At 50.3% G+C, this 17,621-nt stretch overlaps 1 protein-coding gene across 2 annotated transcripts in view; it reads right to left on the bottom strand.

The window, feature by feature from the left end:
* Nucleotides 1–1,206: 1,206 nt before the first annotated feature.
* The window catches only part of NMT1 (N-myristoyltransferase 1), a 40,936-nt gene continuing 24,521 nt past the window's right edge, over nucleotides 1,207–17,621 (bottom strand). Inside the window, exons 3-12 of one of the 2 annotated variants that reach the window (XM_002748089.7) lie at nucleotides 17,201–17,345; nucleotides 10,452–10,570; nucleotides 9,448–9,539; nucleotides 8,507–8,623; nucleotides 7,211–7,381; nucleotides 6,278–6,386; nucleotides 4,014–4,184; nucleotides 3,303–3,470; nucleotides 2,186–2,323; nucleotides 1,207–1,564 (exon numbers count right to left, since the gene is read on the bottom strand). In XM_002748089.7, coding sequence (XP_002748135.1) covers nucleotides 1,544–1,564; nucleotides 2,186–2,323; nucleotides 3,303–3,470; nucleotides 4,014–4,184; nucleotides 6,278–6,386; nucleotides 7,211–7,381; nucleotides 8,507–8,623; nucleotides 9,448–9,539; nucleotides 10,452–10,570; nucleotides 17,201–17,345 — 1,251 coding nt within the window. In that variant the 3' untranslated portion in view covers nucleotides 1,207–1,543. The remainder of the gene's footprint in view (nucleotides 1,565–2,185; nucleotides 2,324–3,302; nucleotides 3,471–4,013; nucleotides 4,185–6,277; nucleotides 6,387–7,210; nucleotides 7,382–8,506; nucleotides 8,624–9,447; nucleotides 9,540–10,451; nucleotides 10,571–17,200; nucleotides 17,346–17,621) is intronic. The other variant, XM_008996802.5, reaches the window with a different exon arrangement.

Here is a 17,621-nt window from a genome sequence, read left to right as displayed (position 1 = left end):
TCAGTGAGTGGCACAGGGCTGAGCCTAGCCTCCTGGCTAAGGCTTCATTTCCATGAGTGGAGAGGTGACAGCAGCAAGGAAACCCCGTGCACCACACGATGCTACCTCTTCTCCACCACTTGCTTCTCTCTAGAGCAAAAGTTACATCCAAACCTGGAAGTGGATTCCTGACAATTCCACAGCCCAATTCTGCCCAGGCCGCTTGGCTGAACACCACTGAAGCATGCCTGTATCGACAGCCACGTGACCAGAGGCTTGATTACTTTTTGGGAAACTGGCAGCACTGAAAACTGTCACTACCATAAAACCACAAAACAGCACTGGCGAAAATCAGACTCAGACAATGGTTATGGGAAACCATTTCTGTTGCCGAGTCCTGATCTGCCTCTATTCACCACTCCCTGAGCCACTTGCAGGCTGTCCATGCCATCGCAATACAATTGTCAAGAAAGGGGCACAAGAAATGGCTGATGGGTTGGAAGGCACAGGCCAGGGGAAGCTGGTGGCTGAAGGGATCTGGGTATCAGCCCCACACCACTCCTGCCCAGCCACCCCGGGACATCAGGGTGCTAGCTCTTCGCTGTAAGATGAGCTAAGCAGGGCTTGCACTGACACGGTCTTCAAAGGTCCCTAATGCTGCTGTAAGGAGGTCCAAGGGCCTCTCCAAACTGCCAGTCATCATCCCAGGCAGCAGAAAAGCAGACTCTCACAGGGGACTCATCCCTATGAGGTTGGCAACAGCTGGCTAAAGAGCCCTATTAAATCAGTTGGCAGGATGACCTACAGGGAGCAGGCCAAGGGGATGGAAGAAGGGACTCAATCAATGAGATCTGCCTCCACAGACCGTCCCATTGCTGTGTCTCAGAATGCAGACAGGTCTGGCCCTGCAGGGAAGTCCCTGCCCAGGGTCAGCCCCAGCCAAGGGCTCCACGAGGCATCCCATGAGATCTGAGCCTGGTCCACCTTCCCTTCCTTCTCAAGGCCAGTCATCCCAGCTGATTCAGAAGGGAAACGGGATGAGGTTCTCCAGATCCTTTTCCCCAAGGTAAGTCAGTGTCTCCTCTGGAGGAAACAATAAACTGTACCAACGTGTCTGCCACTGTCCTCAGTTCCCAATTTTGAGGAATGATCTGGATTCAGCTTTTCATTAAAGACCAAACATCCTTGTACATTTGGAACATGAAAGATATTTAAAATATTTATATATATATAATATATATATAGTTTTATTATTCACCCATTAACTCCATAATATGCCAATCACGAGCTAGTTTTCAGCAGTTACATTCCCTTGACCACGGCTGCATGAGGATGTGATTAACTGGAAAACAGGGAGACCAGAGACACAACCGGAGGTGATGTCACGCAGCCCACGCCATCGCAATGCAATTGTCAAGTTCGCTGGCGGATTGGTAAAGCCGGTTCAGTTCTGCTCCCTTTGCCAGGGATTCTCACGTGTGTGAAAATTGGACCAACAGAGGTGGGGTTCCATTTCCTGGTTCGACTTTTCAGTGGCTTTATCCAGAATGTCACTGGTGTCTGGTTATTGTAGCACCAGCCCAACCTAAGAGCCAATGGGGAGAGGCAGAGCTGAGTCGGAGAGTGGCCCAAAGACTCTCCCACAACTCCCAGCCCGAAGTTCCAAATGGCTAGGCCCAGGTCCACGGCCTGTGCTGTGGGAAAAGACTCACACCCAGCCGGCCCCGCACCCGACCTCCACACCAGGGTTCACACGTCCATCAGACCTCCCAGGGAAAACTGGCCCACACTCCAGCTCACCCCACGTCCCCTGTGGCGCTGGGAGAGGAAGAGCTAAGAAAGTGTCACGCCAGGAAGAGGGCAGCAGCTCAGGACAGGAAAGCTCCTGGCGAACCCCAGCCCTACCCTTCTGGTGAACTGTGGGCAACTCAACTTCCACGGTTCCCTCAGATGGGAAGGCCCCGCTGGAGATGACCTTCCTGTTCCTGTGTCTCTGTCCCCTCTCCCATCCTCATATAAGTTGCTGAGAGGGCAATGCTGACCTGCTGGTCTGGCCAGCAGAGGGGGGTGGGGGGCATTTTCAAAGGCTCAGCTCCGGGTAAGAAGGACGAAGACTGCGGCTGTCTCCCCAGCCCATGGCCCAGTTTCTGTTGGAGACACGGACTCCCTGAGCCAGGCGGCTTGGACTCTGGCGGGCAGTGCCTACCTTCTCTGCCCCCATGCTGGGGCATTTCCAGTTGTAAAGGTAATACTGCAGGTTGCCGTCCCCTATTCCAAACTTGAGCTTCTCCAAGAAGGTTTTGTTCTCCATGAGATCCAGTGCATTGAACACATCAAACCCTTTCTGCAAAGCGGCAGGGAGAAACAAGACAGGTGAGGACAAGTGAGGACGGCCTCCTTCCTACCCCTCTGCTGTCATTTCAAAGCTGTCCAGTGGGTAGCCATAGGAACAAGGTGCCCTCAGACGCACCACTGCTTCCACAGGAGTCTCCATTCTCCAGGCAGTTCTCGGGACACTCTGAGCAAGCCCTCCAACCTGGCCTCTGCCCCGTGTCCCTCTGAGTGTACATGTGTGTACTTCGTGTCCAGGCTGAGTGCTTGCTACTCCTGCTTATGCCTTCCTGAAACTCTAGTCATTTCCACAGTCCTCTCTGGAGTCCAAGCCCTGAGACCCTTCCTTGGAGAAGCTGGCTCCCGTCAGCCACCTGGGGTTTGTGTGGCTTCCTTACTCCATGGATGCCCAACTCTCTGGCCCTCAGTGCACCTCATGTTTTATGACACCAGCTGTGTCACTTGGAGACTGTGAAGATGCTTCCTAAGCCTCACCAACTGGAGCAGAAGCTCTCACAGGGCAGGGACCAGCTTGCCCACAGCAGGCTTGGCTGGGCACAGGAAGTCACCAGGACCCAGTGAAGCACTGACTGATGGGCTCTCCACCCCATGCTGGCAGTCGGACACACCGATGACTCACCAAGACAGAGAGCAATCACCCCTTTCCCACGATGGGAAAGCTGTGAGGAGAACCCCTGTCTTCCCAGGGCAGGCCTGGCTATTCAGGCTCCTTGGCAGCGCCTCCTGTGAGAACGAAACTCACTGAAATAAATCAGGAGGAGTTCAATGCCTTCACTTTGGATGCTCCTTGCTCCCTCCTGGTTTTGAGTTTTTGGCTGAAAACTGCAGGAACCCTGCCTAAGCAGAACAGGAGGTGAGGAGGACTCAGAGCCTCCCCACCCATGGGAGGCTGTGTCCCGGGAGCTGTGCTCACCACGGCTCCACTGCCCCTTCCCCACACATCTCCAGAGACCCCCTAGTCTGCTCCTCACCATTTTGGCGAGAACAAGGGCGTCGCTCATGAGGTCTAGAAGAGGGGTCTGGGTGTGAACATTGTAGAAAGAATAAGCAGCTTTGAGACTCTTGTGGGTTGGATGGTTCATGATGGTGGAGGGCAGCGTATAAAAGCTCAGGAAATCCGTCACCTCTCCGTTTGCGTTCTGAAGGGAAGGCAATAAGGCAGCATCAAGCAGGCAGAGTGGCACTGTGGCCCCGGGACAAATGTGTCCTCTCACTCTACCTTCAGGCAGCTCTGCCCCTCTAGATAAACGGTGGAAATGGCATTCGCTCGGGGCACTTGAGGACAGAGCCATGATCGTGGGGTGAACCTGCCAAACCTCTTTCCCAGCATGGGCACCCTGGGACCTCTTCTTGCAGCTCACATGCCCTGAGACTGTGTCTCCTATGTCTGGTCAGTACTAGGTTAAGCTGGGACAGGCAGGGAGCTGAAGGCTTTCCTGAAGGATTCAGGGCTCAGGTCTCTCTATTCCGTTATCAAAGTGGGGTCGAGGGGGAGAAGGGCTCAAGCCAGATCCAGAGGTATCTTTTCAGCAAGTTCAAGTGCCAACTCCCTGTTTTTAGGGAGGACCAAACACGGATGGTCAAGGAAGTCTGGGGTGCCAACACTTGAGCCCTGGGAAGCTGGCCACTCAGGGCTGTCGCTCTGGAATGAGTTCAAGGCCTGGAACCGCTTCCTGACTCACCTCCACCACAAAAGTGTCGATGATGTTCTCCTGGGGGTAGAACCAGTGCTCCACCTCCTCCTGGCTCATGACTGGCGTGAGGTGAAACTGCTTCAAGTACCTGGTGAGGAGCTGGTGCACTACTGGAATGTCCTTTTTTTCCATTGGCCGAAGCCCAGCTGTCTTGGGAGTCTGAAAGCAAGACAGAAGAGATGGAGTGAGATGAGCTGATCACCCTGGCTCCAAGGTGAGGATAGATCAGGCCCGCAGGAGAGAATGCCGGGTCACTGGGTGGTTCCCTACACCTTGTGCGCGTCTCCTCAGGCACAGGGCTTGCCTCTTCGCTATCTTTTGGGCCTTTCCCTCCTACTCCAGGCTGGCTCAGATTGCTGCATCAATCAACCATCCACGGCCCCAGGCTGACTTCCTAAGAAAACATAACCCTTCATGCCCCACCCTTGTTTCAAACTCCCAGACTTTCTACCCTTGGGCCAGCTGGCCTTTCTAGCTATGCCTTTCGCCCCCAAAGCCCAGAGGTCCTCACAGGCTTCTCACTGAACCGTAACTGATGCCATCCTACATTCACTGCTCTCTCTCTGCTAGACTTACAGCACTTCACAGACAGACCCCAGGGTCCAGCCAGGGTCTGCCCACCCAGACACCGTTATACCAGTACCTCCCTGAGAGACATGATGCAAGTTACGTTCAGAAGAAAAGCATCAGACTCCCAGGATTTCATCCCTAGTCAGCGTCCCACCTGACAGCTGCTTTTGCTAGAAAAACGCTTCAGTGGAATGAAACGTGATCCTGTGGAGCAAATTCTGGGGCTAGTAGAAACATCCCCAGAGGCTCAGATTGCACAAAGATAGGCTCCAGCCAATCTGCGAACGGGGTGGTCACAGCTCACAAGGCCTCAGTGAGTGCCCGATACAATGCTTCCCAGTGCAGGAATTGCTTGTACAACTTCAGTTCTAGAAGCTGTAGACTCTAAAATTCCTTGCTAACCGTCCTCTCTCTAGGGAACACTCAATGACCTCATTCTACATGGCAACTCCCACAATGATACCTCATGGGTGAGACATTCTTCTGGCTGCTGTAGCACTTTAAGAATGCTCTCTGCCCGCCTGCCCACCAGCCTAGAACGCAGGGCAAATCTATCATGAGAACAGAGGGAGAAGGCACATATCACAGGGGACTCCCTAAACCTGTGCTTTTGGCAGTGTCTAATAGTACTGCAGTAGTCTCTCAAGATGGGATGCTAATGACCCCAATCCGCTGGTGGATTAGCCTCATTTCAGAGTGCTCAATCCTGTTAGGAGGCTGAGGAGTCCAGGCAGACAGCCCTCCGGTCAGCAGGCCCTCAGTAACTGTGTGGACTGACAGCCAACTGGAAGCACTCTGAGGAAAGAGAAGGGAATTTAAGAATTTCTACTGGGCTGAGCACAGTGGTTCACACTCTGTAATCCCAGCACTTTGAGAGGTTGAGGTGGGCAGATCACTTGAGCCCAGGAGTTCCAGACAAGCCTGGGCAACATGACAAACCTCTGTTTCTGAAAAAACAAAATTTAGCCGGGCATGGCAGCACACGCCTGTAGTCCCAGCTACTTGGGAGGCTGAGGTGGGAGAATCACTTGAGTCTGGAAGGTCAAGGCTGCAGTGAGCTGTGACTGTTCCACTGCACTTTAGCCTGGGCAACAGAGTAAGACCCTGTCTCAAAAAAACAAAGAAAGAAAGAATCCCTACCTTAGGATCCCGAAGCCACAGTTGGAGCATTTGTTTCTTTGGGAAACCAGGAAAACTGAGACCCAGAAAAGAAAAGCAGCTCACTTAACGTTGCCCAGTCCTTCAGTGCCAAATCTGGGTGGGGGGGACTGGGATTAGAAATCAGCGCTTCATCCTTCACCTGAGCCAGCAGAGGGGAGCCGCAGACCCTCAACTGCCTCTGCACTGGGCTTTCGAATGCACTGCCATGTGTATGAGGGCTCACTAAGTGGATTCATCTTTCTATTTATGCTTTACTTAGGCTAAAATTGATGAGAATAGGTGTTGTCTGAGCCTTTCAACAGATGGCAGAGAAGCTAGCCCAGGCACAGGCTCAGAGAGTTTGACTAAAATAAAATCTTGCTGCAGATAACAGAAATAGAAAGTCCAGGAAATGTGAAGACTATGGGCTGATTTGCTTTTCTGGTAGGAGAAAGCCTGCTCTCCAGAGCCCTTCTCTCCTGCTGGAGCCAGGCTTTCCTTGACCTCTCTGCCCCCTGCCCAGCGCCCAAGGGCACACTCGCCTCTGGCAGTCGGTACAGCTTCATGGTGCGCTGCATGGTCATATTTCTGCTCAGGTGGGAGAACTTCACTTCAATCAGCTTCCGTGGGTTTAGGGACCGATGCCAATACCTGTGGGGACAGAAATGTCCTGTTTTCAGGGTTCTGGCCAATTCCTATTACAAGGACAATGGCAAGAGACCCCAGATGGCCAGCAGGTGGCGTGAGAGACACATCAGGCCCCTCCGGAGCCAGTGGTGTTACCCCGTTCTCCAGCCTCCCCCAAGTGAGTGCTGCCAAAGCTCCTCCTAGATTTTTTTCTCCCTATTTTTCTTTCTCAATTTCAAAAACAATTTCTTTGCTCCAGTTGTTGTCTGGAGAGAGTAATCCTCACTCCTAGAATCAAGTCAATGGAAAAGGCTGCAGTCATGCCCAGAAGATGATGGCAGAGGCACCCGTCCTCCTCCCTCCTTTTCTGCCTTCACACCTGCTGTTTTTACTTTTCAAGTTCTCTAGGGAGAGATTATTCAATTGTTTTAAACAACTTTCTAAGGTAGAGGTTGCCCTTAGATCACATGTCAGACTCGCTCTATTTGGTGCACACAATATTCAAAACAAATTGAGCCAAGCATTCAAAACTTTAGGATGTTTCCCATAAAAATCCAGATTTGGGCTCATCCTTAAAAATGAAACCACAGCACTGCCCTCCACCATCTCCAACTGGCAGCAGCCAACAGACACCAAGAGCCCTCCAGACAAGGCAGGGACTTGCCAATTGGCCATCCTTACAACCCTCCTGCCCTCTCCACGCTCCCCATCTGGCTCCTGCAGGCACCTAGTGCCCACCTTACCAGATACTACAGAGATGGGATGCTAAGGGCGGAGCGGCGACTCACAGTGACATACTACAGTGCAGACACCAGTATTTTTAGGGCCTTACAGGAAGACAGTTTTACCTGCAGGTGCCAACAGGCTTTGGTAGTACCACCCCGGCAGTGTAAACAGCCTGGAAGATGCCCTCCAGATGAACCCGCCTGGTGATCTCTCGGATCAGGACTGGAGCCACCCTCTTGGAACGCAGCTTCTTGTGGACACACAGGAAGTTGATCTCCACCATCTTCTTCTCTCTAAGTGGGGAAGATCCAGGCGACAAGGTTTTTAACAGGGAAGGGAATGGTGATCCCATCAAGCATGTGCAGCCACACCTAGAAGGGTCAGCAGCACAGGTGTGCTTTTAGCTGCCACCTGCACTCAATACTGGGCCTCCCTTCCCACCACATTCCACCAGGTCAGGAGCCCACCTCACTTCAACAGTCTATTTCCAAAGGAAAGTGGGACTCAAGCAAACACTTTTATCTGAAAGTACTACCATCATCTGCCTGATGAATCCCTAGGAGTCGGCTGGGGAATCCCACCTTTAGCATGCAGGGAAGCAGCACAGGGAACCCACCGGGCAGGTCAAGGCAATTCTAGGGTTTCAAGGTTCTGATTCCCTCAAGAACACAGCTGATAAGCCCTGAAGACTGTGGCACGCAGATGGTTTCGACATTTCCAGGGAAAACGAAGAGCAGGGATCACAGGCCCTAAGGACTATCTGAACCTGGGTCACACTGGCTCTGGCCCCTTTCTGCTGCTGCTCAAGTGCTTCCATGTGTGACTGGTACAGGCGTTCAAAATTGAGCCTCTGATTAGCTGGGTGTGGTGGCAGGTGCCTATAATCCCAGCTACTTGGGAGGCCGAAGCAGGAGAATTGTATGAACCCTGGAGGTGGAGGTTGCAGTGAGCCAAGATTGCACCACTGTACTCCTGGGCAACAGAGTGAAATACCATCTCAAAAAAACCCAAAAAGCCTCTGGCCAGATACAGTGGCTCATGCCTATAATCCCACTCTTGGGAGGCAGAGGTAAGTGGATCACTTGAGCTCAGGAGTTTGAGACCAGCCTGGGCAACACAGCAAGACCTTGCCTCTATAAAATTTAAAAAAAATAATAAAAACAAAAACAAGTCTCTGTGGAGCAGGCACGCTGGGCCTCAGGGTGGCCCCCTTCCAACCTGGGCCACAAATAAGGGAGCCAGCGGTGACGCTGGGCAGAACAGGTGGTTCCTATGATGAATCAGCAGTCCTAGCACCTGGGCGTCCTCCCTTCCTGGGACCTTCCCTTTTCCTTTCATGGGGTACACGTGCAGCTTTTTTCCTCCCTCCCAGCAGGATGACAGTGTTGTAGTGGGTGGGGGTAGGTGCTGGTGCTTACGTGTCATAGATATGGATGTTTGCTGGTATGGCACTAATGAACCCAACCAATTTCCGGCTTGAGACCACTCGAACCCCACAGTGCCACTGGGGGAGCCAGCCGGGTGGCCGGAGAGCCCTGGAAAAGAGAGGCTGGGGTTGTAGTGCTTTTTGCCAGCAGGCTGGACATGCTGTTTGGGATCCACAGCCAAATTTGGTTCTGATCTGGTGCTACCACCTCCCTGGGGGTTAACCACTGAATCTTCTTCAGGGCCAAGCCCTCCTGGACACACAGAATCGAGCTGTCACCAATTCTGGCTACTCAGCCCACTTGGCCTAGTTACTCACCCAATCCAAGGTTATCATACTGAGGATTTCATGCCTGATCCAATTTCTGTGTGTTCACTTTGACAGCTTGAACCAAGGGATTGGCCTCTTTGGCTCAGAGCTCAGTAGTCCCATGGCTGAGAGCTGATGGTGGGAGCTCTGGGATCCCGTCTCCCTCTTTCTGATGCAAATTATTCCTTCCTTTTCAGGTAGTCCCTCTCTGTTTCAGCCCATGCCTCTCTCTTCCTGTATATTAAACATAGCCCAGGCAGGTGGATGACCCAGCATACAACTGAGCATGCTTAGGAACTGGATAGAAAATGAGCCTTCTTTTTTTTCAGTCTTAGTAGGTCTCATGCCCCTTCCTTTCTTATATATAGTCACCAGACAATGAATACCTCTTCCCTGGGTACCAGCTCTACAAAGGTCTCTCTCACCCAGTCAATCTGTCTTAATCAAGGCTGCAATTTCAGGCTCCAATGAAAGCAAGTCTCCTTCAGATGCAGGAACTCAAAAATGACACACTAATTTGCCATTCAAAGGTTGGTCCCTGGCAGGGATGAAAACTCTGGTGCCTATGGTGGTTCTGCTTTATGCCTTGCCCTCAAGAACCTCAAGAAAGCCCCTACAACTTACCACAAAAGAAACTCTGGGGAATAATCAAATCGGAACATGTTGTCATCATCTTCCACATAGTTCTCATTCAGGAGGGTGTACAGTTCTTTCAGCTGGAAAGAAAAAAGCAGCTCACTTGGAGGTATTCTGCCAGGTAGGGGACCAACTCCAATACCCCGGGGCTCTAGGCTTTTCAGAAGGATGAAGCAAGCTACCAAAAACAATGTGAGATCTCACAAATCCTTCCATCCCCTGGCATGGCAGGGACTCTTGGAGCAAGCACCCTAGTTATAAGTAGAAAACGGAGCCATCACGGGGTAGAGCTGACATTTTCTTTTTTTTTTTGAGATGGAGTCTTGCACTGTCGCCCAGGCTGGAGTGCAATGGTGTGATCTCTCGGCTCACTACAACCTCTGCCTCCTGGGTTAACATGATTCTCCTGCCTCAGCCTCCCAAGTAGCTGGAATTACAGGCACACACCACCACACCTGGCTAATTTTTTGCATTTTTAGTAGAGACAGAGTTTCACTATGTTGGCCAGACTGGTCTTGAACTCCTGACCTCAGGCCCACTTAGGCCTCCCAAAGTGCTGAAATTATAGGCATGAGCCACCATGCCTGGCAACGTTTTTCATCATCTTTACAAGGGAAACAAATCCCTCTGGTCAAAACAAGGGGCTCTGGGAGGCTGGGGTGGAAAGGGGAGGACAGACCCTCATTTAGCAGCCCTAGCTCATCAGTCAGGAGACAGACTAGAAAGAAAACAAGGAATGAACAAACAAGAATACATGAAAAACAGGTATCTATCTTGGGGAGCTAACAGAGGTTAACTCAACCTGCCAGAAAAGCTAAGAGCTATTTATGTGGAGTCTTGGGTATGCCCCGGGAAGCTACAGATGGGTGTCTGTTCAGACCTCTTTGGCTCAGCTCTCTAGGGCTCAAGTAGGCATGGTCTCCGTAAGACTTCAGGGCTGACTGTGAAAGTGGTATCCTACCCACAGTGCAACCTTCTAAGGGCTCACTCACCACACCTCGGTCACCCAGGTCCAAGGCATCCCAGGTGAAGCCCTGAGGCAGGGTGTAGGGCTCCTGGCGGATGTTGTCCTTGTCAGGCTCCACGGGGCCATGGGTGTTCACCACTTCACCTGAAAGAAGAGCACAGCTCGAGCCTCACCCTTTGACCCCTCGGGGCAGCAAAGGGCTCAGCTCAAAACTCACCCAGAGCAAATTCCTCCCGTCCCTAAGGGCTTTCCAACTGAAGAACATTCTGTGCTTGGAAACTGTAAACCACGTTTCCAGCTACCCTTAGACCCTAACTGAAGGCCAATTCATGGCAAAACCTCAGGACAATCACTGGGATCCAAGGTGGTTTGTGTTTTGGAAATCCATTTAAATCTCTCTTGGGTCACTGAATGACAAACATTTATCTTTACTAATTTGGCTTCCTGCCTCCTGGTTGGTGTAAAGAGTGTTGTCAGGGTCCTGGCCCAGCCCCATCAAGCTGGATGGGTCTGTAAGGAGTCACAACAAGGCTGCTTTTGTGTCAACAGCAACAACAATGTACTGGGCCCATTTCTGAACCAGATGATGCCTTCTAGGCGCCAGGTTCAATCGTGGCCCTGCCAGCCTTGGCTTTCAGCAGTGTGAGCCAGTTAACTGTTACTGCCAGCTAAGGCTCTCAGTGTTTAGAGTCCTGCAAGTGCCTTTGGGCTGAATCACCAAGTTACACAGTGCTGCCGGGAAGTCACCCTGACACAACACCCCTCCCTTTACAGCAGATGCCCCTCCTCTGTGGGAGTGCTCCAAAGATGCAGCCCTCATTCCTATCCACAGTTCAGCTGGACTCACAAATGCAGAGAGATTCACCACTCAATTCTTGCCCTTGGGACGATTTCAGTTCTACAATGAGCTCACTCATGTTGACAGTGGGAAGAATGCTATGTTTAGTGCATTTTGGAAAACCAAGTCTTCAAAAGGGACCAACTCAGTAACAGTGTTCCTAACAAAGGGCTCTGTATAGACTAGGTACTCAATTCTTGCTTTACTGACTTTCAGCCTCCTGATCCCAAATATTTCTTTTTTTTGAGACAGAGTCTAACTCTGTTGCCTAGGCTGGAGTGCAACAGTGCAATCTTGGCTCACTGCAACCTTCACTTCCCTAGTTCAAGTGATTCTCCTGCTTCAGCTTCCCTAGTGGCTGGAATTACAGGTGCCCATCACCACACCGGCTTTGTGTGTGTGTGTGTGTGTGTGTGTGTGTGTGTGTGTGTGTGTGTGTGTGTTTTAAGTAGAGATGGGGTTTCGCCATGTTAGCCAGGCTGGTCTCGAACTCCTGGCCTTAAGTGATCCACCTGCCTCGGCCCCCTAACATTTAGTTCTAACATGTAACAGGCAGCTCTAGACTTTCCGAGAATGAATCTATGGGGCAAGTGTGGTGGAAAGGGATTCATTAGGTCACAGCGGACAATACCACCGCTGGCACTGACCATCTCACCCCCTTCCATTAGACACATAACTGAGCACCAACTGGGCACCAGTGACTCAGTGACCATGCCAGGCCCTAGTGTACAGCAGGAAAAAGGACCAAGTCCCTGTCCTCACAAGACATAACATCTTCTGGAGAAACAGTAAATAAATGAGTCATGATCCACATGCTAAGGGTCAAAATCCAGCAAGTGCAGGGACACACAGCAGGGAAGCAGCCTGCTCTACTGGTAATCAGGGTCCCCAACAGGTTTGTTGGATAGAGGTCATATTTTTCTTCCCTAGTTAGGAAACTCATGACCAGGTGCAACAGGGTCTTGCTCTGTTGCCCCTGGGTAGAGTGCAGTGGCATAACCTTGGCTCACTACAGCCTCAACGTCCTAGGCCCAAATGATCCTCCCACCTCAGCCTCCTGAGTGGCTGCGACTTACAGGCTTGTATGACCATGCCTAATTAATTTGTTTTTTAAATTTTTCATAGAGATGAGGTCTCGATGTTGCCCAGGCTGGTGTCAAACTCCTAGACTGAAGTGATCCTCCTGCTTCAGCCTCCCAAAATGCTGGGATTACAGGCATGAGCCACTGCACCTGGCCAAAACCCACCATTTGGTTATTCATAAAGTAGCTCTTGTGAATTTGTTTAAGTTGATCTGCTTCCAACTAACAGCTTATGTATATTAAAAAAATTTTTTTGAGCCTAAAAAGCTGAGGGCCAGACCCTCTAGTCTTATCTAGGTGCTAATTCCCCAACTTGTATTGAATTTATACCTTTTCCTATACACTTTAGAACCTTCTTTTTCCCCCCTAAATGATTTCCATGTCCGTTAGGTCTCCCCTCCTGTAAAACAACCTCAAGGCTAAATCTTCTGATTTAGGCTGGCTACTAGGTCCTACATGCAACAGGCACTTCCACTCACTCACTCCTTCACCAAGTGTTCACTGAACCCTAGAACCTCCCAGTTCCGTGGCAGGGGCTGGCAAATGAAACAGACACAGGTCTTCACCATCAAGGACACTAAAGAGATGAGCAAGGAAGCACCTACCACCCGGCATGACAAGGGCTAATGAGAATGAAGTACAGGGTGCCACGGTCGGGGGGGGGGGGGAGCGGTGTGTGTGTGTGCGTGTGTGCAGCCTGCCCTCTCCCTTACAAAGCACAGCAAGATAGCAGCCAAGTTTCTCAAGGCCAACATGAACCAGTACATAACCAAGGATGACACTTGAAACTTGCTTTAAAAGAATTTGGAAGTTTAAAGAAAACCCTGAACTTTCAATGGGCTTCTTTCTGCACACTCTTTCCCTAAAATTCTTTCTGCGACATCAGATATCAAAGACCCCAAACTGGCTAAGCGCAGTGGCTCATGCCTGTTACCCCAGCACTTTGGGAGGCCAAGGCAGCTGAATCACCCAAGGTTGGGAGTTCGAGACCAGTCTGACAACATGGAGAAATCCTAGCTCTACTAAAATTACAAAATGAGCCAGGCGTGGTGGCGCAATGCCCATGATCCCAGCTACTCAGGAGGCTGAGGCAAGGGAATTGCTTGAACCCGGGAGGCGAAATCATGGTGGTCCAAGATTGAGCCACTGCACTCCAGCATGGGCAAAAAGAGCGAAACTGTCTCCGAAAAATAAAAAAAGACCCCAAACTAAGCAATGCAGTACAACTGTGAAGGACTCTGGAGAAATGAGACTGAGATCTGGAAAACATTAAACCAAACAAAGACCAAGGAGAGGTAAAAGAAAGGGGAAGCTTCTCTCCGGGATCCATGGAAACCAGGTGAGTGCACATTCTCCCTTTGATAGTTACTTTTTAAAACAGAGTGGCCAGATTGGATTCCACTGAGCCGAGGCAGAAAGGATACTGCTTCCACTGACATAAGTGGCAAAGGGATGAAGAAAAAAGACGTAATTTGAAGGGGGGATCAAAGGTTCCTCTGGAGGCTGATGGTTGTTACACAGACTAAAACACTTCTGCTAAGAAGGCCTTTCATTTTTATTTTTTTCATCTTTGAGACAGGGACTCGCTCTGTCACCCAGGCTGGAGTGCAGTGGCACAATCATGGTTCACTGCAGCCTCGAGCTCCAGGCTCAACGATCCTCCCACTCAGCCTCCTGAGAAACTGGGACCACAGGCATGTGCTACCATGTCCGGCTAATTTTTAAATTTTTTTGTAGAGAGGAGGACTTACCTTGTTGTCCAGGCTGGTCTTGAACTGCTGGGCTCAAGCAATCCTCACACCTTGGCCTCCCAAAGTGCTGGGATTACAGGCATTGAGCCACCACACTTGGCTTAAGAAGGCTTTCCATGGTAAACCTAGGATAATTTTAAGCTTCTAAAGAATTGCAGGTCTCAGCTAGGCGCAGTGGCTCACGACTGTAATCTCAGCACTTTGGGAGGCTGAGGCAGGACAGCTTGAGCCTAGGAGTTCGAGACCAGCCTGGGCAGCATGGTGAAACCCTGTCTCCACAAAAAATTTTAAAATTAGCCAGGGATGGTGGCAGGCACCTGTAGTTGTAGCTACTCAGGAGGCTGAGAGGGGAAGATTGCTTGAGCCTGGGAGGTCAAGGCTGCAGTGAGCCATGATTGTACCACTGCACTCTAACCTGGGTGGCAGAGTAAGACGCTGTCTCAAGAAAATAGAGAGTCATGTAGGTCTCTTTAGTGGAATACCATTTAATTAAAACTCTCCCAAGAAAGTGGGGAGTGCTGTATAAAAACAGTGCAGCTGATATGTATGAGATTTACAATCCTCAGTCCTCCATTTAAGTGAAAAAAAATTAGAGCAAGAAGCTGTAGGTGACACCACCCCTGAAAAACTCAGAACTAGGGTGGCGCCTCAGCCATGCAGACAGACTAACACACCTGGCAAGGTGGTACTTTCTACAGGCTGACACAAACAAAGGAATCTAACCGGTGCTTGACTGACCCCGGACCTCAAAGGCAGACTCATCAGATGCTCAGGGCAACTGCTCTTCCACAGAGTCCCACACCACATACTGCACAGAAGGCAAAGCCGAAGAAATAAAACCAAATCTTGTTCTTCCTTCCTCAAACTGTCAGGGCCCGTATGAGCAATTGTGTGGCTTTCTCTTGAGCTTTCTGAGAACTAAACTGAAGCACGTTCTACATTTACAGGAAAACAAAGTATTGCTGGACTGAAGGGGAACAGAAGCAAATTAATCCCAATCTGCCTCTTTTTAAATTTATTTTTGAGACAGAGTCTTGTTCTGCTGCCCAGGCTGGAGTGCAGTGGCGCAATCTCGGCTCACTACAACCTCTACCTCTCAGGTTCAAGTGATTCTCCCGCCTCAGACTCCCAAGTAGCTGAGATCACAGGCCCGTGCTACCATGCCCAGCTAATTTTTGTATTTTTAGTAGAGATGAGGTTTTATCATGTTGGTCAGGTTGGTCTTAAACTCCTGACCTCAGGTGATCCGCCTGCCTCGGCCTCCCAAAGTGCTGGGATTACAGGCGTGAGCCACCATGCCTGGCCTCAATCTGCCTCTTTACCAGGTGCCACTATTTATGAAGAATGTAGCAAGGTTACTCATTTGCAAATTCCTCAGGAAAAATAAAATCAAATCAAAACTCCAAAATACCATCTGAAAACAGGACCAAGAGGTATGATACGCCACCAACACCTCATCAGGGATTTCATTCAGAGGTGGGATGTGTGGCTCTCTGCATCCTTCCTGCTCCTCAGTGAGAAACTGGTCACTGGGACCCCACCCTGTGGCCCAAAGCCTTGCTGGAAGGCTTAGCCAGGGGGCCTGGGACCTGGCCTAGGCAGGCAAACACACAACATGGTGGGGGAATCGGCACCCCTCTTGTCCCTGGGCAGCGCTCTGCTCTTCCTCTGCTGTAGGGATGTACCTCTTGGGCTTGCTGCTGTTATAATCAAGCTTCTAAGAACTGCATCTGCTCTAGAGCAGAGCTTCTCAAACTTTCAAAGTGGACAGAAATCCCCTGCCAGTTCTGATTCTACAGCTTTGGGGTGAGGCTTGACAAACTGCATTTCTACTAGCAATTAGGCGACGCCCATCCTGCAGGACTGCAGGCCACATGGAGTAGCTGCTCCTTACCTTTGCAGCAGACAGATCTCCTTGGGCATGGCTGTCTTCCTCCCCTCACCAGTCTTCGGCCTTACCCTGACGAGCCCTGCCCCACCCTTCTCCTCTGCACAAAATGTGCTAGTCAAGTCTCACTGTGTTTCTAGAGGGGAGCAGTAATGTGGACATTATATTTAAAAGTCATTTATATTTGGTGCTGAAACTTATGTTTTTTCAACATACTTACTTTCCTAGTCATAAAGAAAACTGGAACTAGGCTATCAATGGGTCCAGAATCATGATACAACCACTTCAGAAACTCTGTCAACTGAGTCCTAAAGTTAGCCATCAAGGTCAGCTGTGGCTCAGTCTTGGTAGGCACGTCTAACAGGATCCAGTCCCTTCCAGGATCTTTTTCGACATTCTGCCTGTTCCACCCCTTTAGTGGTTCATTATAGTTTTTTTAAGGAGTGTTGATGAAACCTATGTACAGTATTCCTGGTGTTGAACCTTCATGGCTGAGCAAAATCTCAAATTACTTTGCATTTAGTAAGCATGCATTGGCTAAGAGACAAAGGGCAAGAGGCTGGGCACTTTGCCCATTCCAGGAATAAACGTGTGCCCAAACAAGACAAACTCTCTATAAGCCTGAGTGGAGAAAAAGATCTCTGGGCAGACATTCTCACTCATTGTGTGCCAAAAGTTTTGTTTTTTGGGTTTTTTTTCTTTTTTGGTTTGTTCATTTTCTGAGTTGGGGGTCTCACTTCTAACACCTAGGCTGGAGTGCAGTGGCATGATCTCAGCTCACTGCCACCTTGACCTCCAAGATTCAAGTGATCTTCCCACTTCAGCCTCCTGACTAGCTGGGACTACAAGTGCATACCACTATGCCTGGCTAATTTTTTTTTACCTTTTGTGGAAACAAGGTCTCACTAGGTTGCCCAGGCTGGTCTCGAACTTCTGGGCTCAAACGATCCTCCCGGCTCACCCTTCCAAAGTGCTGAGACACTACTATTGACAAGAATCATTATTTGTACTTAACCTGTGCTGTTATAAAATGGTAAGGTCTCTAAATGATAGTCTTCTATGCTGCATTTTAAAGACAACTCTCTGAAAACCACCACCAAGGAACTCCAGGACTCTACTGCCCTCCCTACAAATTCAGCATAAAACCCTCATGAAGGTACAGCCGAGGCAGATCCTTTGCCCTCGACTTGGCGAAGCAAGCAAGTACATACATACCCAGCTTGGGGACGGGCTGCGTATCCCAGAACTGGTAGCTTCGCTTGCTAGCCTCCTCCATGGTTTTGGCAGGTCCCTGACCCACTGAAAACAGCTCAATGGCCTTCTGTATTTCCTGGATCCTCTCTGCTGGCAAAGAGTTCATCTGAACAAGACAAAGTTGGGGAGAGAAAAGGCCCATTATGTTAGTAAGACTTTTGATTAACTATGAGTTCAAGAGTTAAGGGGGGCTGGGTGCAGTGCTCAGGCTCATAATCCCAGCACTTTGGGAGGCCGAGGCAGGCAGATCACTTGAGGTCAGGGGTTCGAGACCTGCCTAACCAACACGATGAAATCCTGTCTCTACTAAAAATACAAAAATTAGCCAGGCGTGGTGGCAGGCACTTGTAATCCCAGCTATTCAGGAGGCTGAGGCAGGAGA

The sequence above is a fragment of the Callithrix jacchus genome, chromosome 5 (assembly GCF_049354715.1).
Source record: "Callithrix jacchus isolate 240 chromosome 5, calJac240_pri, whole genome shotgun sequence".
Taxonomy (NCBI): Eukaryota; Metazoa; Chordata; class Mammalia; order Primates; family Cebidae; genus Callithrix; species Callithrix jacchus.
This window is presented reverse-complemented; position numbering and strand designations above follow the sequence as displayed.